Below are 22,847 nucleotides of genomic sequence, written 5' to 3'. Positions count from 1 at the left end.
AACAGTGTTGATTTTGGTCAAGGCTATATTTCTTATACTTTCCAAACTACAAAAATAAGTAGACTCATGTGTCACAGGTGCAGCAGCACACCGACACATTATTGATTTATAAAGACAAGCAACATTGTGCCCTACACATTCTTGATTTCAGAGCATTGTATAAATTTATTTATTGTGTCTTTTTCTTAAAAAGTACAAATTCACATTATTGCTTTTCCTTAACATTTCAGATAATCCAAAAATTGTCTTTAGCCCCTACTTTTTGTGTGAAAGTCCTATTTAGCCCCTTTTAGGCCTTTAAGAATGATTGAGCCCTTTATGAATTTTATAAGGTTAAAACCTTCAAATGTGGGTCCTCTAGCCACTGACTTCATTCTCAACTTACAGTAATAAATACATCTACATGACAACTCGGCAATTTATATGAGTGCTTGGCAGAGGGTTAATCAAACCACTTTCAGACTAATTCCCTGCTATTCCACAGAAAAGATTTGCTGCAACAAAAAACCACCTCGTTTTAACAATTGCCACCTAAACTCTTGTATATCTCTGTCATACTCTTCCCTATATCATAATGATGCAAAACGAGCTAACCTGTATCAATCCCATTTCATACGGATCCCATACAACACAGCAGCACTCCAGATGAAAGTGGACAAGTGTAGTGTAGGCAGTCTCTTTAGTACACCTGTTGCATCTTGTGAGTGTATGGCCCATAAAATACAATCTTGCTTCCCCACAATACATTCTGTGTGAATGGTTCCAGTTCAAATTGTTCATAAATGTAATTTCTAGGTTTTTAGTTGAATTTACAGACAATTTATGTGATTTTCTGTGAGACCAAAATTTAACAGAGTCTTTTCTCACACGGATGACTTCACACTTTATAGTTACTCCTTTGGTGTGACGTCTGCATTTATATTTTATTTTCTTCGACTCTTTCTTTTCTGTGAAAATGATAATGGTTTTTATAATTTATATTGCCCATCTGTACAGCTGCACATGATATTGCAGTGTCATGGCTCAGTAAATTTTTTTAAATGGTGTCCACTCTGAAAAGCATTTTCCAATTTGACAAACTTATCAGTTTGTCCAAAGTAACAACTTATTTTATGTTCAGCTAAGCACGAGTTAGTGCTTTTTTGTTGTTCCATTATGTAATAGGTCAAAGCTACATGCAATTTTATACACACCAGCTGCCACTAGTGGATGATGTACATGTACTGTAGTGTACAGGCCTTCTGTTAATTTCCTGGTGGTATTGAACTCCGTGCTTGGTGACTTTTCCTATGTGATCAGTAACACTGTTAGTAAAAACGAGAAAAACTTTCCCTGTTGGTGTCCATTGTTCATCATTAATCTGGAATTGTATCTGCTTGGATCCAGTACTTGTTCAACCTCCTTACTAGAGTATGTTGGTAGGTGCTTCCACAACTAACTTCTGCCGTCGAATACATGTACTATGTAGCGCTACACAGGCATGCCAAGTAGGCACAAAGATAAATATTGGCGCCAAAACCTCTGCGTCAGTAAATAAATTTTAAAAAAAGGTGGAAGACGAGCTTTTTTTCTCCGCCCTGAGTTTCAACCATTGCATTTTCATACATTATCCAACGATGTAAACACAAATTCCGTATTGTTCATCTTCGAATGTAGCAGCATTTCAATGTACTATGAAAATCCGACTGGCAAGACTGTTAGGGATGTTTGTCAATATGGCCAACTCTACGTTCTGAATTTTTTCCTACCTGTGAGAAGAGATGGTTGCTAATAGGAACTTTTATGAATTGTGAATCATATGCAGTATTCTCTTCACCATAAGAATAATACGAATATAAACATTTTGCCATGTATTGTTTCGTGTTTGCTGCTATCTCATTTAAATCCCGTCTGCCTAATAAACTACGAAACAAGAGTGAGACAACAGCAAACGCGGAAGAATATACGTATCATGTCATGTTTATATTCATATTATTCTTATGCTTAATAGTGAAAGTCAGAAATGAAGCACGGCAATTGACTAGATTTTTAAATCTAAACTGACTCTAATTTCTGTGCAGAATGTAAGCTACTAAAGAGGCGCCTGCAAAGATTTTCAAATGGAGAAAAATTTTCGCTAAACTCTGGTTCAGAACATCTTCTATCATACGCTGTCTATTATTTGGTTCTTGTTGATCATTATCAAAGAAAGCAGCAGTGTAAGTAACAACAAATGGCAGTCTCTTGCCATCGTTTTGCTAATGAGACGATTCCTCTCTTATTTTTTAAAATTGTAAGCAGCGATAGCGCGTACAAAAGCAAGCCGTGCCGCGAGCAGCAACAGGCCGTAAACAAACACTCATTATCATCATGTGAGAAACAATGCACAACACAGTACAGTAATGGATTTTCAGCTTAGTGTGACGTAAACACCTATAACAAAGAGAACGACACTTATCAGATCAAAGGAAAATAAGCAAACAATTCAAACCAGACGAAGCACGTGAAAAAGGAAGGGTACCCGTATAAATACGGACGGAGCGCCTGACGCATAGCAATGGCTACCTGGTAAAGCTCAACTGCTAAACTTACGACTTGAACCAAACTACTGTAGCTGTATCGTCATTCATTCGACCTAAATTGTGTCTAATATTACAATAGACCAACTTTGTTTCGATGTGGAGGTGCGGCCTAAAACTTTTCTCTCCCCTCAAATTTCGAGTCTCAAATTTCAGGGAAAATTGTTTTTCCTCGATTTCGAGTCTTCATTTTTCAGGTACGGCTTAGATTCGAGTGCGGCTTAGATTCAAGTAAATACGGTACCCATTTTGCTTAAAAACCAACTTTAAGTAACCGAGTTGTTGTTTTAATAAAATTGGCTTGTGTACTTTATTAGTTCTATCCACAAAGGTTTCAATTATAACTAAATAATTGAGTTCTCCGTAATTATCCATATCCAGGTAGATGGGGGCAAAGCATCAGCAAACAGTTTGATACATCAACAGTGACCCTCAACTCAGACGTTTTAACTGAAATAAACACTGGCTGTGAAAGCCTTCATTGGTTTGTTGTCCTGTGTTATGGAATTATTTTCTGGAGCAATGCATCTAAAGTAAATAATTTATTCAGCAGAAGCAAGCATACAGAATATTGCATAGCAGGTAATTGCAAATTCTACATGGCTCCCTTTAAGGAGTTTTGAATTCTTACTCTTACTATCCAGTACATTTATTCATAAGGGTTTTTGTTGCTGATAATAAAATCAGTTTCAATTGAACTGTTGTTTGCACAATCGCAATAACAATACAAGATATACAATTAATTCTCTAGGGTTCTGGGTGAAGTGCAAAGGCAGTCAGCAAACTACAATGTAACATGAAATTGGGAGTCCCTACCATCTGAAAGAAAATTATAAACCTGCCCTGTTAGTTACTCCTACAAATCATCCGATTACTTAGATACAGGAACTGAAAATTCCTATTAGTTACGTGGCAAGTGGCATTGCTCATTGTAATACTGCATGACAAGTAGTAGTATATACTTATCAGCCAGAACATTATGATCACCTATCTAATAGCCGGTGTGTCCACCTTTGGCATGGATAAAAGCGGTGATGCATCATGGCATGAGGGGCCAATGAGCTTTGATGCCAAGTTCAATCCTATCCTTATAGATGTGTTTGATAGGGTTCAGACTTTGTGAGTTGGGGACCAGCACATCAATTGGAATTCACTACCACGTTCCTCGAACCATCCATCACACTCAGTCTTGTGACATGACGTATTATCTTGTTGAAAAATGCAACTGCCGTCAGGAAAATGATATCATGAAGGGGTGTACACGGTCTGCAAGCAGTGTACGGCACTCCTTGGCCATCATGGTGCCTTGCATGACTTCCACTAGACCCATCGATGCCCACATGAATGTTCCCCAGAGCATTATGGAGCCACCGCCAACTTGTCTCAGTCCCGTAGTACTCCTGTGCCCCTGGAAGACTAGGGATTTGCGCCCTCCCATCGGCACAATGAAGAAGGCATCAGAATTCATCAGACCATGCAATGATCAGACCATGCAATGCTCTGCCACTGCGCCAACGTCCAGTGCTGACAGTCACTTGTTCATTTCAGTCGTAGTTGAATGGGAAAGGCACATGCACCATGTGTGTGACTGACTAGCAGTCTTTCCGTGCCAGGTGACGCTGCTATTGCCTGGACAGGTTTATATCGTTAGAAGGTTGGTGGTCATGATGTTCTGGCTGATTAGTGTTTTGTAAACAGGTTTATGTTGCTATAGATGTAGGTATTTATTTTCTGTGAAATATGACAATACAATCAAGGAAATATCAAAAGAAGGTGCCAGTGGAAGATAAACAGCAGTTGTTTGGTATAAATGAGGAAGCAGCAGTTTCTTCTTCTTCCTTCCCCCCCCCCCCCCTCCCCCCTCCTTCTAATTTACTACATCGTAGTTATCTGTCATGAGTGCAATTTATATTAAGAAGTACAGTGATAGTTTATTGTTAATATAGTGACCAGATTAAGTTTCTACAAGTTGATTGTCTTTTGTTGGTGTATACTTGGACTAGGTCCACATCCAAGAAGATTCTCCTTGATGGGCTCTATGGAACACAATGAATGAATGGATGAAAAATGAAAATCTGATGGCAAAGTGATTTAATTCAATTACTTCTGTGAGACAGGTGGGGTAAGGAATTGGAGAAGCTAAAAATAGTAATAATAATATTCTAGTAACTAACTAGAATAAATAAATTGACATTTCTTGATGAAGTCTTTGAAATAAATACAGAAAGGATTTCCAAAGTTATGGTATAGATGTACACAAAGATTCTTTGTCTACCCTCATCCTTACTACCCTCTGGGGTCTGAGTGACCTGCCCTTTCTTTTTAACCTTCTCTAACCTATCCCTCTCTCCTCTCCGATGAAGAGAGTATTAGTTCCAAAAGGGAGGTAGTGTGTCACTTTTGTTTTTATATGTGTCTATCAGCAGTACTACACATTTTGCGTCATAATTTTTACACTAATTGATCCGTATGTTTGGCTTATTTTGAACAGATTTTCTGGTTGATGTCACGCATTTTTACATAAATTTAACAACTTTTTCATTTTTTAATGTCAACATTTGAAATATTCTCATATCACTATTTTCAACACATTGTTACTGTTATCCAGGCATTGTTAAGAATAATTATGAATGTTCTTTAAAAAAAAACAGTGCATTTTGTAAATATTTACCTCTTTAGATTGCTATTTATTATTTTCGACATAGTTACCGATTTTGGGTATGTCACTTTCAGACAGATAACACTTTTCGTGTGTGGAGAGGGAGAGGTTATCTCACCATGATTTGTACTTATTTCTTAGGCTAACGAAAAAAGGCGTTTTGCAACATTTCAATACTTTTAAGCTAAGTAATGAGATCAAAATTTTTTCCACTTTCTAGTACTCATACCTACAGCAGGAATGTCCCTACAATGATAGGAGTTCCATTTCTTTCATATTTTCTAAACTTACACATTCCTGGTTCATAATGTTCTTTTCCTTCTTCTAATTTCTCCAATTGTTCTCATTAGAAACTGCTTTCCATGCTTACATTGTTGTTACACAATACTTCCTACCTATATGGAACAACAGGATGACTGCAATCCTTGCTGAAAATTATAGCTCATCAGTCAAAGGAACTAGATCTTCTTTGAAGAGATGCAGTATGTTATGAAGTGAAGGTCCCTAAGTGCTATCCTGAGAATCATAGAAATTCAATTGTTTTCACTGGTTGGTGAACTCCTCTTCAAGTAATACGTACTCCAAACTCACTGCATGACGATAAAATCATTTGTGACTTTTTCTCTCAAGTGCACGGGTATACACACACACAAAAAGCCTGCTTTCAAAACTGTAGTATTCATTGATAATGCTAACACAGTCCCATCAAAATTACTGATTAACATAAGAAAGAAATGTATTAATCACAAACTAAAAATTTAAAAAGTCAGTTGCATTTCATGTGATGTGTTTCATTCAGTTACAACTCTGAGGTGGATGTTGATCTGTCTTCCTTAAAACTGAAAGCAATTTATATTGAGTGTTCTGTTACTGTTTTAATAATTTTATGGAAAGTCCATAAATTTATGCTACTAAACTCACATAAAATCATTAATTACATGTTTGTGCACATTTCTGAATCACATTTTTTCTGTAACTGTGATACAATGTTAGCCTGAAACGCCACTTCAGATGTATGAGAGCTGAGTAATCATACTGGATTATTGTTCACATGCTTTTTAACAGCTGCATACAATGAAAACAGCACATGTAGTGACTGTATCCTTGATTCATATATAGGGATATCGAAAAAATCTGAAAAGAAGAGGACAAAGTTAAAGTGACGTTAAATGTTTTATATATAACAATAATAAACATTTTGTGGAAAGTTTAATTTTCTTACTGCATATGATGTCAACATATTTCAGCAGGTTACAATCCAAGTCAGCTGTTGGTAAACCAATTTCCTGCAACTGCTGCTCAAATTCAGCTGGCCATTCCTGCATTAGGTTATCAATATCTGGCATTGGTCTAGAATGAAAAATTATGTTGACAGAAGGAACTGTACTATAAATACTGAGCTTTTTTGGTCGTTTTACCAATTTTGTCATGTGTGAGACTTCTGTGACATGTAGACACTAAAAGAAATGAGAGAGAGATGGGGTGTACAGTACTAATGTTTAGGATGTGCAGTTTCCAGTACAGTCATCAGATACATCAAACAAGTACATACACATCTTCTAGCTTTTGGAACAACAGTTTCCTACTTTGGGGTGGGAAAAAAGAAATAGATGGGTGTGGGGCAGGTCACTTCTGACTGACCTGCACTTGATTAAGAGTAAACCAGCTAGTAGGAAAAAATGAAAGATGCAAAACATGGAACAATGGCTTGTTTTATTCTCCCCAGATGAAGTTTTACATTCTTCTATATTCAATTTTACCTCTTATACATTCACATCCATTTACCATCTTTGAACTGCCCTTGCACAGTGCATGGTGGCATGCTGTCTTAAGGCTTTTTAGTATATCTTTTCCTTCGTCTTTGTCTCTTACCTCCTGTTCCAAGGTTCCTCAATTTGTATTCTGAGTGATCCATTCCTTTCCTCTCAAATACTCCCAATTATATCCCCTTTTCAACCTCAAAAACTGGAGCTTGGAGAACAGCATTTACTTATTTTTTAGTGTATCTATCACCTTGCATTGAGAGTTGCTCCTCCAGCAGGGAGGTACTGATCATCCCATCTATCTATTTATGAATTTAATACTAGGCATAAAAACGGTTTTCATGTGGTTAATAGAAGATTAACATTGATATAGAAAAACCTTATATCAAAGGAGCTTTAAATTTAGTACTAAATCATGTATGAAAACTGTTGTGCTTTGGCATAAATTATTCTCCTATGAATTAAATTATTACATAGTACACCATCCAGTCACATTAAAATTATCACATGTCAATACCCTGAGTAATCACCCTTAGCACTACGGACTGCTGCAAGATGCAGAGGGAGAAAGTTAATGAGGTTCTGGAAGGTACTGACAGGGATGTGGAACAATGCTGGCTCTAGTGCCACAGCCAGCTGCTACTAGGTTTTGGCATGTTCGATTGTCCTGCTGGTAAATGTCATTGTGCCAAGGAAAAAGAAACTGTGTAGGGGTGGACATGGTCCCCGAGGATAGATGTATGCTTGGGTTGTTCCATAGTGCCTTCCAGAATGCGATACCATCCAGGGAATGCCACAAAAATGTTTCCCAAATGATAACACTCCTTCCTCTGGCCTGTATGATTGTTCCAGGGTGTCGTTGCTTTTTGTCTGATGGAACATAAAATGTGATTCACCTGAAAAGGTCACCTGGTGCAACTCAATGGTATTGTCATGCAGACTCCAGCCTTCGTTGCCAATGACCAACAATCAGCATGGGTGCATGAATCAGGCTCCTGCTGCAGAGGACCATTGTAGCAATGTTTGCTAAATCGTGATTGAAGACTCTAGGTTCATCTGGGCAGTCAGATGCTCAAGAGTTGCATGTCTATTCGCCCATACATATCTCTTCACACACATCGTTCACCCTCATCATGTATAGCCCATGGCGTGCACCACAGTTGCCTCACCACTGGTTTTGGATAGTGCCATTTTGCCATCCACGATATACTTTAACCACATGGCACATGAACAATTTATAAATTTAGCCATTTCAGAAATGTTTCCAACCTTGTGCTGAAAGCCAATGATAATGCCCTTCAGAAATGTTTCCAACCTTGTGCTGAAAGCCAATGATAATGCCCTTTCTGACATCAGATAAATATACCCTCCACTGCTACAGCCATCACCTGCCATCTGTGGGTGGTCATTGGACATTGATGTTGAACATAGGCAATGGTCAATTACTCAGAACAACTTTCTGCATTCTTTTGCTTAGATATGGCATTATCCTTTTATTGGATATACCATCAATCTCATAAAGCTTCAATTTATTTAGGAAAATACCGTAAATAGGTTGCAAAAATACCAACCAGTGCTATTTTATTATTTAATGCTTGTAAAATCTATTGAGTGAACATGTAAATGGCATTCTCAGTAGAGCAACCCTTCTGAAACCCAAATTGTGATTTGCTGAGGCTATTATTCTTGAGATATTATTCTAGAATACATCACCTCCTCAAAAATTTTGGAAAATGATGTCAACAGTGACATCTCTCCTACCACCTTTCTTAAAGAGGGTTATCAATGGCATATTTCATTCTCTCTGGAAAAATGCCTTGGGTTAATGATGCATTATATATTTCAGGTAAGACCAGACTTATTATGCAGGAACAAATCTTTAGTACTACATTGGAAACACCATCAGAATAAGTTGTGCTTTTATTTTCTAAAGAATATATAAATTTCTTTGAAATTTTAAGAGTGTTACTTGTTCAACATACTGCTGTAATTTTTCTCTTGAACTGTTTGTCCTTATGCTTTCTACTACATTTAAGAAATGATCATTAAATACATTTGCTACCTATGACATCACTTATAGCCCTTCCATTCTGTTCAATAGTGATGTTATTCTGTTCTGTGGTTGCTTGTCTTGTCTTTCATTTCACTACATTCCACACAGCCTTAACTCTGTTGTTGGAGGTACTAGTTTCTAACATTATGTGCATATTCCTTGATTTTTTTTAATAACCTTTCTTAGTAATTTTGAGTAGTAGTGTGCAACTACTGCAAGGTCCATATTTGTTCTTGCCAAAAGATACATTACCCTTTTCCTTTCACAAGATACTTTAATCCGTCTTTACATGGCTGTTTAGTATCCTTTCTGATTAGTTTGTGTGGAAAGCCATTTTCAAATAATGATATGATTTATTATGGAATAGATTAAATATTATGTTAGCATTTGGTTCATCATAAATTTCATCCCAGATATTCTCCTGTGAACTATTCTCAGAAACATTTATCCTGGAGTCATTGATTATTCTAAGTGATTTTCACTGAGGAATATCCATATTGTAAGGCATTATGTTATTTATCCTGACTAGTTGTGCATTATGACCAGAGAGAGCGTCTGTTACTGGGTAAACAGATACTCTATTACTCTGAGCTTTACCAAAGAAAACATTATCAATGAGGGTCCTACTGCCTTTATCCACCGGTGTTGGAAAGTTAATTACTGGAATCATATTGTAGGATCCAAATAAAGTTTCCAGATCATTCTTTCTATCAGAATATTTTAGAAAATCCACACTGAAGTCACCACAGACTATTAGCTACTTGCTGCTGTCTGATAGATGGCACAGTAATGAATCCAAATTCCCCATACACAGTTCAAAATTTCCCAATGGGAATCAGTGTAAAGTTACAATTAAAAGTGAACACTTCTATGTGGTGATCACTACAATAGCTATTTGTCTCGAAGTTTTTGGACTTGTGTTCCGCCTTAATATATGTAACACCACCACCTTTACCCATATTAGTTCTGCATGAGTAAGCTGCTATAGTGTAATCTCTTATATGTAACTTATCTAACCCTGTGGTAATGTGGTCTCAGACAGGCAAAGGATATCTATCTTTTCAGAGCTCTTTAAATTTTCCAAACAGAGAAGAAGCTCTTTTACCTTATTACTCAGTTCTCTAATATTTTGATGAAATAAGCTAACCTTACTTTTCTGTGCATTCTTCAGCATTTTGTGGCACTGTTCTGTTACTTTCATTTCTTTCTTTCTAACCTAAAAAAGGTGCCTCTCTCTGACACCAGTAACCACAGGGATCTTGCTAAATGTGATGGTGGCTCCCCGTATATTATCATTATCTGCAAGGAGCCAAGCTATCTTCCCCTGTCCTATTCATGTGTAGGCCATGTCTAGTACATCCCTATCTCCCAGTTGTAGCAACTGGCTGTATTATACCTAAAAGTGTGCTGGTGAATTTTATGAACAGTGTGAGGGCATGGAAAGTGAATGTGGGATGGATGGAAGCTGAATGTGGGACAGAAAATGTAAACATCCTACATATTGTTGACCAATCTAATGATAAGAATGGTGTATTATAATTTTCTTTTCTACTCAAAATAAATTTGCTTAAGATTTTAATAAACCTGAAATAGTTTCTCAAAAATCATTTACATCCAAATACGAGATTAATTTTATTAAGTTCTGCAAACATCTTATCTGTAATATCACTCTGAGGGCATACAAATATGGAGTTCTCTGAGAGCTATGCAGCTAACTTGCGTGCCCACTATCATTATGTAGCTGAGGAGAAGTGTGGTGGAACACTTAAATATAAAATATATGTCAACGCATTGTTTTTATTGCAGAAATCAATAGTAAATGTTTGAGAGCTTAACAACATGTAGTCATTTAGAATATCAGTAATCAATGATCTATTCTTTTTAGAGGACCACATTTTAATTGCTATGAATATCACATTTTGTAATTACCTTTCACATCACATTAAAACTATGCCGGAAAGCCATGCTTGTCCAAAAACAAGTTTATAGAATTTTTTTTATGTGCGGCAGTTAACATCGTAGACTGTGTAGCATTAATAACTTAGCTACTAGAGTATTAACTGCCTTGCACTGTATGAGGAATAATCTAACCACACTTTGCCAAATTTGAAAAACTAAAACTCTTGATACAATGATTGTTTAGTGTTTTTTCTGTGCAGGCATTGTCACAGAAAGAGTTAAAATTATTTATCTGTAGTTTTAAAGTGAGACTGATACACTTAGGTCAGTTTCAAATGTGGGCATTGTCTTTTAAAAGAAAAGTGGATTTGTCAGGAAATACAAATATTGGGTTAGTATGAGAAATTTCGTCTGTTCTGGAGAGGGATTTCACTGTTGCCCTAAATTCAAAAAACGAGTGAAATTAACAATTTATGTGCTGACTGAACAGTTATGGCTACACACAACTGGGTTGCCTGTTACATGGCTGGTTTCAGCAGCATTAGTAGTTGTAACAGATTTGACACCAAACACAGCAAACAGTTGTGTGCCACCCAGCATCTGAGTCTTTGTGATTCAGAGGAACAGTTAGCTATTACAGGACTCCAATTATTTTCACCTTGCACAGTGATTTTGTGACCTGGTATTCAATATTAAAGAAGACATGAGTTTGCAAAGTTGTGTTGACACACTAAACGTCGATCCCCCCCCCCCCCCCCCAGTAAAGTCTACTTCATTCAAATTCTGGTAAAATAATGTAATAGCTACGCCAGTTTCAGATTCAGAGTCATTATTAATAGCACCTTTGTTGAGCTGTAATCAACGTCTGCGACATAATATAGCAAGCATAATGGTATGCAAGGTATTTTGAGCACTCCAGATGATGCCTGATAATAATGGTGCAGCCATTCACTGGGTCATCATCTATGCTACTGATAATAACTGTGCTGTTGAGAGTGGTGTAGCCATGATACTGTTTTATGCTAACCAATAAACTTTATTGTTCTAACTATTCACAGGTGCTCTTGCTTAACACGGCACACACAAACCAACATCTCTGAAGTTGTTCTGTTATTCATTTTTCCCATGCCTTTACCTTTTTTGTGAACTGTTATCATTATTGACATTTTTAAGATTTTTGCTATGCAGACCCTATTTAATTCTGTGAAGGTGTTGAGTCTGCTAAGTGTTATTTACCGAAATCTGTGAAAAGCTGATCTTAAAATTTGAGTGTTCCAACCAAAAATATACAGATTTCTCATGGCTGGAATTTACATAAGGCAGCCAGAACATCTTACAGTGTGTGGCTTCCAGAGCTGTCTGCACAAATAAATTCTGGTAAGTCATGTCAAAAAAGCCAGTAGAACAAAAAGTGTTGGTACACCAATTATTGGACATCTATAGCTGACAGACTATTGATTTTTGACACAGTTATGACAGAGATACTTTTACAATTTTTTTCCCACTGCAGATGACAACTCACCCGTGAATTGCTTTCAGCTGTTACATATTCTGCATATCTATTGACATGGACCTCTAATAATATAAGTTTGGGTAATTTCCAAGAATGTTTGCCTTTCAAAGCTGGGGCTCCAAAAGATAGATATAGAGCGTGTGATTCTAAATCACGTGTGCAATTCTAAATCGATCACGTGATTATGGTAGCAGACATTATGAGCATGTTTCCAGTGGCCACTACAGCAATGGAAAAAGAAGAGCACTGACTAAAATACTTGTAATTACAAAGGAAACAACTTACCTCACTCATCATCGACATTGTCGGCATTAGAAAGTCCATTTGATGTGTATACTGTGGGAAGCATTCCCTTTTTGCCATAACCTGGGTACTCTATGCCTATGTCATGCAAAAATATGGGTAGTGTGTCACATGTGTTTACTTTTCCTTGCAACCACAAGTTATGGAAATACAGCTACTGCAACAAGTAGGGTTGGTCTCTTTTGCCTGGACACCCTTCTCTTTTAATGGAAGATTTCACAGATTTCCAAGCCGCTCAATGTTCTGCACATGCATACTGGAATCAGTGGAAGACATAATCTCTACACAATGGTTCACAAGCTTGAGTTTGAATCCTTCTGCTTTCAGTGTCTTGTAGGACTGAAAGCCATCTGTAATCACATTGCTACCGGGCAGTATAAAGTGCTTTATCAAACTGACTCAAGTTACCTTGTCTCTGGAAAACACTCTTACTACAAAGCACTTCTGCGACCCTCGTTCTATTCCACTGAATACCCAAATATGTTCGATTTTATTCTTTAAAAGTCATCTTCTCTGGTTTTTCCTTCTTTCTATGTGTGACTCGTCCACTTCAACAACTTTACACTGTCGTTCGTCACTCTTACATAACACACTTCTCTGCAAAACCCAAAATAGTCGCACACGGTATTGGTAGGTAAGTTAGTTTCTGATGCTGTTGCTTGCAGGTTGCAGTCCTTGATCCAGCAAAATACAAGAATTATGCTGGTCTGAATCAATAATTTTGAATAGTCAAACCATGTATTCCTCCTGATTGTCATTCATTTACCACAGTTTGCACAATGAAGTTGTAAGGGTACTTCACAATCAGAACTCTTTGTACAAACTTTTATAGACTTTGCCCCACCGCAGTCTATACAGTCCCACCTTTCGTCGTCCACATTTTTGACAAAATTAAAAACAATTTTCTACATTACATAAGCATAGAATTAGATTCTTCCACGTGAGGCAATCAGTAGAGGAAAGGTCTACGACATCAGACATGCCAACTCACAACCGACATAAATCGTTTAGGTTTCCCTAGCAACTCACAAATAATTTATCATAACCTGCCACCACAGTCAGGTGATCGATTTAGAATCGCACATTCGATATTATCATTTGGAGCTCCCGGCTTCAACAGGCTAACATTCTTGGAAATTACCTAAGTTTGTAATGTAGATACAAAATGAAGAGAGAATGAATGAATGTACGAATGAGCCACAGATGGTTTATGCGCAGAATGTAGACAACCAAATGGCAGTTATTTGACAATTACTAGATGTAGCTTTAGGGTTGTGTCTGTAAAGTAAGTTTTATATTTCAAGCCCAGGTAATGAGTTAATAGTGTAACAGTATGATTGTCCAAAAGCTAGACACCACAGACTGGAAAATAAGTGTTGATCATAGTGAGGCATTAAGCAATGAAATATTATAGTTTTATGCAAAAACATCACATTTCTATATAAACAACAACATAAATCTTCACATAATAATAAAAAATTATAGCAACAAACCCACTTAGTGTAGTGAACAGTTGGTGGTGGTTTGCTAAGATGAAGATCACTGATATCTTTTATCCATTTGTCAATAGCACGTGAGTTCTTTTCAGCATTCTCAACCTTCTTCACTACCTGAAATGCATGTGTTATAATGTAAATACTTTGGTTTCCTTGGAAACAAAGGAATGCAGAACCAAAAATTAAAATGTATTGTAAAATATACATGAAAGTCTTACACAAAATTATGTTCCCATAATTTGATAAAAAAGAAAATTCCTTTCACAAATTTTTGAAAATCTGAAAGAGACAGAAGGTTGGCCAAAATTTACTATTATCTCCAATACCAACATTCAACAATAAGTAGGAAACAGTTTTACTAACTTTTGGTATCACAGGTTCTTTCTCCAAGAGCAGAAAAAAAAAGAAGTTGGGGGAGCTTGGAGATCTGGATCTCGTAATTCAGATTAGAGATGATCTGCCATGCCTTTCTAAACAAAATGTTAGTTCCAGTAGGTAAAAAAAAAATGCTTCTAGCATACTTCTTGACCTTAGCAATGTTTTTGATGTAACTGATCATGGTATTATTTTGCTGAAACTAAATAATTATGGGAGGCTTACCAAACAGGTGGATTCGTTCTTACCTCCATGATCATCACCAAACCTCTCAAATAAAATAAAAAGAAGCAGAAACACACAAAATTTCTGAGTTTTGTAGTAATGTATCAAAAAATAATATATAGACTCCTTCAAAGGTCAGGTTTTTTGGCCCATTTTCTTCATTTACTACTTTCTGTAAATGACACAATTATCCTAATTGGATTACCTGAATAAGACTGTGATGATTTAGACTCTATGTCTTGACTATGACATATATTTTTTGCATTGCTATGGATGCTGTTATTCCTTATTTTTGTGGACTGTATACACTTAAGAGCCAAAGAAACTGGTAGAGTCTAGCGTATTCAAATACAGAAATATGTAAACAGGCAGAATACGGATATGTAAACAGGCAGAATACGGTGCTGTGGTTGGCAGTGCCTATATATGACAACAAGTGTATGGCACAGTTGTTAGATCGGTTACTGCTGCTACAATGGCAACTTATCAACTTTCAAGTGAGTTTGAACGTGGTGTTACAGTCGGTGCATGAGTGATGAGACACAGCATCTCCGAGGTAGCGATGAAGTGTGGATTTTCCCATACAACAATTTCATGAGTGTACCGTGAATATCTGGAATCTGGTACAACACCAAATCTCTGACATCACAGCAGCTGGAAAGAGATCCAGCAAGAATGGGACCAATGATGACTGAAGAGAATTGTTCAATGTGACACAAGTGCAACACTTTTCTGCAAATTGCTGCAGATTTCAATGCTGGGCCATAACCAGTGTCAGCATGTGAACCGTCAAGTAAACATCATTGATATGGGCTTTCAGAGCTGAATGCCCACTCGTGTACCCTTGATGACTGCACTACACAAAGCTTTATGCCTCGCCTGGGCCCGTCAACACCAACATTGGATTGTTGATGACTGGATACATGTTGCCTGGTCAGATGAGTCTCCGTTCAAACTGTATTGAACAGATGGATGAGTAATGGGTATGGAGACAACCTCATGAATCCATGGACCCTGCATGTCACCAGGGGACATTCAAGCTGATGGAGGCTCTGTAAAGGTGTGGGGCATGTGCAGTTGGGGACCCCTGATACGTCTAGATATGACTCTCACAGGTAACACATACGTAACTATCCTGTCTGATCACCTGCCATTCATGTCCATTGTGCACTCCGATGGGCTTGGGCAATTCCAGCAGGACAATGCGACACCCCACATGTCCAGAATTGCTACAGAGTGGGTCCAGGACCACTCTTCTGAGTTTAAAGACCTCCACTAGCCACCAAACTCCCCAGACATGAACATTATTGAGCTTATCTGGGATCTTTTGCAATGTGCTGTTCAGAAGAGATCTCCACCCTCTTGTACTCTTATGGATTTATGGACAGCCCTGCAGGATTCATGGTGTCAATTCCCTTCCAGAACTACTTCAGACATTAGCTGAGTCCATGCCACATCATGCTGAGGCATTTTTGCGTGCTCGTGGGGGCCCTATACGATATTAGGCAGGTGTACCAGTTGCATTGGCTCTTCAGTGTAATACAATAGTTCATGTAACTGTGTTTAATGTGTTAATGAGTACAATAAATCTTACAGTTCCAATCAGATACTGCCAGAAAATTACTCTGCTAACAGGTTATGGGCCCTGACTATATAATTGAGTGTAATAAAAAAAAATAAAAAATAAAAAAAAATAAGTCTAACAGAAATTAGCAGCAGTGTATGGCAATTTGGAATTACATAATAGCTAATGCAGTGATTTCCGTAAAAAAAATATTCACTGTTTCTGATTGAGAAACTGATGGATAGAGAAAACTATAGTATGCAGCAATTCACTATGCTTACATATCTACAAGACGAACAATTGTGGGGTTTCATTAGTGGCAAAATAACATATGTAACTACAGTTTGCACAGCAAGAGCCAAAATTATACTCTCCATCCATCCATCGATATATGTTCATTTGCACGATACACTTACAGTTAAAGAAGCATCAGACGGGCTAAAGCAAGTCTATGACAATTGTGGCCTCTTCTGATGAATAGGATTACTGAAGACACTGCTCACAACCAGACGAGAAAATTGTTTGTCAGTTTCAGAATATGTGTCAAACATAATGGCTTGAGATTCGAAGTTAAAGATGAATGGACTGGGTGTATTCTACATGCAGGACTACCAGACAAATATAAACCTATGATTATGAGTTGAGAAAATCCAAAATTGCCAGTCAGAGAAGTCTCCATAAAAAGTAAATTATTGGAAGAAATAAACACCGACGCCTGTAATAAACCATTGGCAAGTGAGACTGCTCTTCAAGTCAGCAGGAAAAAGAATGACATTATCTTAAAAAAAGGTCCAAAGTGCTATAACTGCAACAAGTATGATCATCTGGCAAAAAAATGTTGCAACATGAGCAAAAATGATGCAAAAACTTCAGCCAAGACAGTAAGTTGCCAGACATTCTTTTCAAATACAGCTGCAGGTAAAGATGTACGGACAGAACAGTATGCAGAGTCTGGCGCATCAATTGACATGTCTAAATATCCATGTAATGAAAATAATTGTAAAACAGTGATAGGCTCGCAAGTTGTAACAGGAAATAATGATAACTTACCTGTAAAAGGCATACTATCTTCATTTGTAGATGTTCTCATGGGCAACAAGAAAGGCAAAATTAAAGCAGAGGATATACTATATGTGCCTCAGCTAAGCAGAAATCTACTATCTGTTAGTAAAATAGCAGAAAAGGTTATTCAATATTATTTAACAAACAAGGCTGTTGTGTTTACGACACATAAAAAAAAAAAAAATAAATAAATGTGGTTCCTAGTGTGTCATTAGCCAATGGTATGTATTGACTAAACCAACTAAATCATCTAATGTTTGAAGCAAAATCAGTATTACAGTCGAACAGTGCACACCTGTGACATAAAAGACAAGGTCATCTGCAATCTGAAGTTATGCATGCACTTTGCAAAGGCTTTGCTAGTGGAATTGCATTTGAGCGAGCAGTTAACACTTCATGTAGTATTTGCTTATAGAGCAAACAGACAAGACTTCCTTTTTCACAATTCAGTTCAAGAGCCACCTCCAGCTACCTGATGCAAACTATGTCAATTGGAGGTGCCAAATTTTTCCTTTCTTTACGAGGGACGTTTGAAAAGTCTGTGCTAAGTCCGAAAGATGGCACCACTGGCACGTATCGAGGTCATGTTTAGTTAGTAGCATCTTTGGAAAGAACGCACACCAAGTTTCAGCCATATTGGTCTATTTATTTGTGTCTGGCATTCATGTGAATCAAGGAAGTCGAGTGATTGTCAAAAAATGGACGAAGAAGAATTTTGTGTGGAGATTAAACAATACATTATGAAAGGCAAAACTCCTCAGGAGACTAAAGAGAAGCTTGATAAACATTACGGTGACTCTGCACCTTCAATTAGAACAGTTTATAAGTGGTTTCAAAATTTTCAGAGTGGCCATATGGGCACAAGTGATGCTGAACATTCTGGACGCCCTGTGGAGGTTACAACTCCAGAAATCATTGATAAAATCCATGATACGGTGATGGATGACAGAAGAGTTAAGGTGTGTGAGATTGCTAGTGCTGTGCGCATCTTGAATGAATGGATACATAATATGGCGACTGTCTTTTGGGATGTGTAAGGAATAATCCTCATCAATTATCTGGATAAGGGTAAAACTATTACAGGTGAATATTATTCAACATTATTGGACCGTTTGAAAACCGGGCTGCAAAACAAACGTCGGTGATTGGACCGCAAAAAAATCCTTTTCCATCACGACAATGCATCAGCACACACCTCAGCAGTTGTGGTCGCAAAGTTAATGGAAATAGGATTCCAACTCATTTCACATCCTCCCTATTCTCCAGGCTTGGCTCCCTTGGACTACTGTTTGTTCCCCACTTTGAAGAAATGGTTGGTGGGACAAAGATTTTATTCAAACAAGAAGGTGTGATTGCAGCAACTAATAGCTATTTTGCAGACTTAGACAATTCCTATTATTCGGAAGGGATGAACAAATTAGGACAGTGTTGGACGAAGTGTATAAATCTAAAAGGAGACTATGTCAAAAAATAAAAAAGGTTTACCCCAAACATGTAAGTAGTTTTTATTTTTGCATGGACTTTTCAAATGCCCCTCGCAATTGATCAATATTCCAGGAAAGTATTTGTATATACTTTCAGAAATAAAAATGAAGTATCTCAGCTGATCTGAGACTAAAAATATAGTTGTAAGGCAGATTAGAAAAAGGCTCTTTACTTTACACACAGATAAGAGCACAGAATATGTGAACAATAAACTAATAAACTTTTTCAGACAAGTTCTAAACAGTAAAAGAAGAAACTGAGTCACAGGAACCAAGTCACTGTTTCTTCCACTGACAGAAAAGAAGCAAAATGAAATAATGACTTAACTAAAAGAATTTGAATCCAAACCAGATATTACCACATCAAGTAGTAGTTCGAGGACTACTAGCTGCAATAAGGAACCAAGCCCAGATATTATGCAAATAATGATTATTAGCAACTGCAGCAATTGAGTCAATATGAAAGTCATCCAGAATTCTGAAGCCAAAGAAGCTACATGACTTTCTAACCTGTCAGTCTAAACAGTCATCTGATACTGATCCTTTGTCACTGATGTCAAAAGCCAACATAAGAAGAGTTACAATCACACAAAGAGAACCACACACAGGAGTCTGCTATTTCACTATCAGATAAGAAACCAATAAATATGAAATGGGTGTTTAAAACAAAGAAAGATACAAAAGGTGACACTGTGTAAAGCACAGCTACTAATAAAAGGTTGTTCTCAGAAGTAAGGCATGGATTTTGATGAAATATACACACCAGTTATAAGAGATAACTCATTAAGATATTTATTTGCTATGGCTGCTAAATATGATCTTGACATTGATCATCTAGATCTTGTCATGGATTTCTTACAAGATGACTTACAAGAAATTCCAGAAGTAGACCCCTTTACAAAGACATGAAAGATACTGGTATTAAAAGACTAAAAAAGACTGTACAAGGGTTAAAGCAAGATGGTCGCTAGTGGAACTTGAAATTAGACAGTATACTGTTGAATGTAAACTTCCAAGAGAGCAACAGCTGACCATTGTGTCTCTTACAAAAATCAAGGTTCAGTCATTTTAATCGTTACTGCTTATGTGGATGATATGCTATTTTCCAGTAACAATTCACAAGAGAAAGAAGTTTTGAAAAACAGTTTAAGAGAAAAATTTAAGCTGAGCGATCTTGATGGAACTATAATTTTTTTAGATTTCCGAATTACTACACAGCAAATTTAATATGAAAGAGTGCAACCCAATATCTATATCAACATCTACATCTTTATCTTTACTTTGTAAACCACTGTGAGGCACATGGCAGAGGATATGTCCCATTGTACCCATTATTAGGGTTCTTCCCCTTCCATTCACATATGAAGTGTGATACGAATGACTGTTTGATTGCCTTTGTGTGTGCAGTAATTATTCTATCTTATCCTTACAATCCCTATTTGAGCGATATGTAGGAGCTGTAGTACATTCCTAGAGTCATCATTCAAAGCCAGTTCTGGAAACTTTGTTACTAGACTTTCTTGGGGGTAGTTTATGTCTATCTTCAAGAGTCTTCTAGTTCAGTTCCTTCAGTGTCTCTGTGATGCTCTCCCACAGATCAAACAAACCTGTGACCATTTGTGCTGCCCTTCTCTGGATACATTCAGTATCCCCTGTTAGTCCTATTTAATAGGGTCCCACGCACTTGAGAGCAATATTCTAGAAATGCCTCTAGACAGTAACCAAGTGCTCACACATGATGTCAGTCCAAAAAGAGAAAAGGAGCAAGAAGCTATGAAGAACATACCCAATCACAAAGCAATAGGAAGTTTAATGTATGTTCAGTCAGGGACAGGGCCAGACCTAGTTTATTTGATAGGGACTGTCAGTCGTTTCTGTGACAATCCAGGCATGCCACACTGGCAAGCAGTCAAGAGACTCTTTAGATGTCCAAAAGGAACCAAGGATATGAAGCTATTGTTTTCTAAGCAGAGAATTGCTGCATAATAGGTTACCTTGATGCAGACTGGTGTGGAAATTCCGAAGACAGGAAGCCAACAACCGGATATCTGTTTATATCTCAAGGAGCAGTAATGTCTTTGCAGACTTTGAAACAGCCAATTATAGCCTTATCCTCAACTGAGGCAGAATACATGGCCCTGACCTCAGCACATCAGGTGGCTGTATGGCTCCAAAGATTAGACACTGAAATATCTCCAAATCCCAAGAAACATGCTGTCAAACTATTGTGTGACGACAAAGCAGCAACTGACTCATCTATGACTATTGGCTACAAGAGTCGAACCAAACATATAGACACAAGACACCACTCTATAAGAGAAAAAACTGAGTCAGCCCAAGCCACTGTGGCGCATGTATCTTCAGACCAAATGCTGGCAGACATGATGACAAAACCTGTGGCTAAGCCTTGCCATCATCTGCTGCTACAACAATTTGGACAGAAAATGTAGTTTTTTTGTTTGTCTTTTTGTAGGCATGATTCCAGTGGGGGTGTGAGAATTTAGAATCTATGCCTTGATTGTTATATACCTTTTGCGTTGCTATGGATGCTGTTATTCAATATTCTGTGGACTGTATAATACAATAGTACATATAACTGTGTTTAATGTGTTAATATGTACAATAAATCTTACAGTTCCAATCAGATACTGCCAGCAAATTACTCTGCTAATAGCAACAACTGCAGTCGTAACATGGAATTTGAGCCAATGGTTTAGAGCTAACAAGCTCATAATAAATTCCAAAAAGCAGTGACAGTCACTTTCCACACTGTACAGAAACTGCACCTTGCAACCCTGATTTTTAGTGTATTTGGAAAAACAGAGTCAAGGTAGTGAGACAAAATTTTTTAGGTATCCACATTCTTGGAAACCTGAAATGGGAGACGCACCTGAAAAATGCAAATAAAAAGCAAATACAGATATTACTGTAAAATCCTCACGCAAAACACAAGCTGTGCACTCGTGGTGACAATGTACCATGGCAGTATCCATTCACCTACATCTTCTACATATATACTCTGCAAACTACTGTGAAGTGCATGGCAGAGAGTATGTCCCAATTTACCAATTGTTAGGGTTTTTCTGTTTCAATTCATATATGGAGTGCAGGAAGAATGATTTTTGAATGCCTCTGTGCATGCTGTAATTAGTCTAATCTTGTTTTCACAATCTCTAGGGGAGTAACAAGTACACGACTGTAGTATATTCCTAGAGTCATCATTTAAAGTTGGTTCTTGAAACTTTGTTAAGTATGCTTTCTCGGGATAGTTTATGTCTAGTTTGAAGAGTCTGCCATTTCAGTTTCTTCAGCATCTCTGAGACACTCTTCCATGGATCAAACAAACCTGTGACCACAAGTGCTGCCCTTCTCTGTGTACATTCAATATCCCCTGATAGTACTACTTCATAAGGGGCCCACATGTTTGAACAATATTCTAGGATGGTTTACATTAGTGATTTGCAACCAATGTTTTTTGTAAACTGATTGAAAGTGCTCAGTATTCTAGCAATAAACCTGCATTACCCATGGTGGCCTGTGTGCTCATTCCATTTCATATCTCTAAACAGCGTTACACCCACATATTTGTTTGTATAAGCTGGCTGATTCCAGCTGTGACCCATTGATATTACAATCATAGGATACTATGTTTTTTGTTTTGCTTTGTGAAGTTCACAGTTTTACATTTCTAATCAGTTAAAGCAAGAAGTCAATCTTTGCACCACTTTGAAATCTTATCAAGATCTGGGTGAGTAATTTATTCAGATTTTTTCACACAGTATTTCATTGTAGATAACATCATCATCCACAAAAAGTCTGAGGATAATATTAATATTGCCTATAAGGTCATTAATATACAACTTGAACAAACAGAAAGGATGAGATTTTCACTC

At 37.3% G+C, this 22,847-nt stretch overlaps 1 protein-coding gene across 4 annotated transcripts in view; it reads right to left on the bottom strand.

Moving 5' to 3' along the window:
- LOC126236470 (intraflagellar transport protein 46 homolog) overlaps positions 1 to 22,847 on the bottom strand; it is a 149,120-nt gene that overhangs the window by 2,306 nt on the left and 123,967 nt on the right. For 2 of the 4 annotated variants that reach the window (XM_049945798.1, XM_049945796.1), the window contains 3 exons: positions 14,246 to 14,358; positions 6,440 to 6,567; positions 4,450 to 6,351 (listed from right to left, as the gene is read on the bottom strand). In XM_049945798.1, the coding sequence (XP_049801755.1) occupies positions 6,248 to 6,351; positions 6,440 to 6,567; positions 14,246 to 14,358 (345 nt within the window). In that variant the 3' untranslated portion in view covers positions 4,450 to 6,247. Of the gene's footprint in view, positions 1 to 4,449; positions 6,352 to 6,439; positions 6,568 to 14,245; positions 14,359 to 22,847 lie in introns of those variants that run through there. The other 2 variants (XM_049945799.1, XM_049945797.1) reach the window with 2 other exon arrangements.

Source organism: Schistocerca nitens, chromosome 2 (genome assembly GCF_023898315.1).
Source record: "Schistocerca nitens isolate TAMUIC-IGC-003100 chromosome 2, iqSchNite1.1, whole genome shotgun sequence".
NCBI classification, from domain to species: domain Eukaryota; kingdom Metazoa; phylum Arthropoda; class Insecta; order Orthoptera; family Acrididae; genus Schistocerca; species Schistocerca nitens.
The sequence above is the reverse complement of the archived record's forward strand: the minus strand, read 5'-3'. Positions and strand labels throughout refer to the sequence as shown.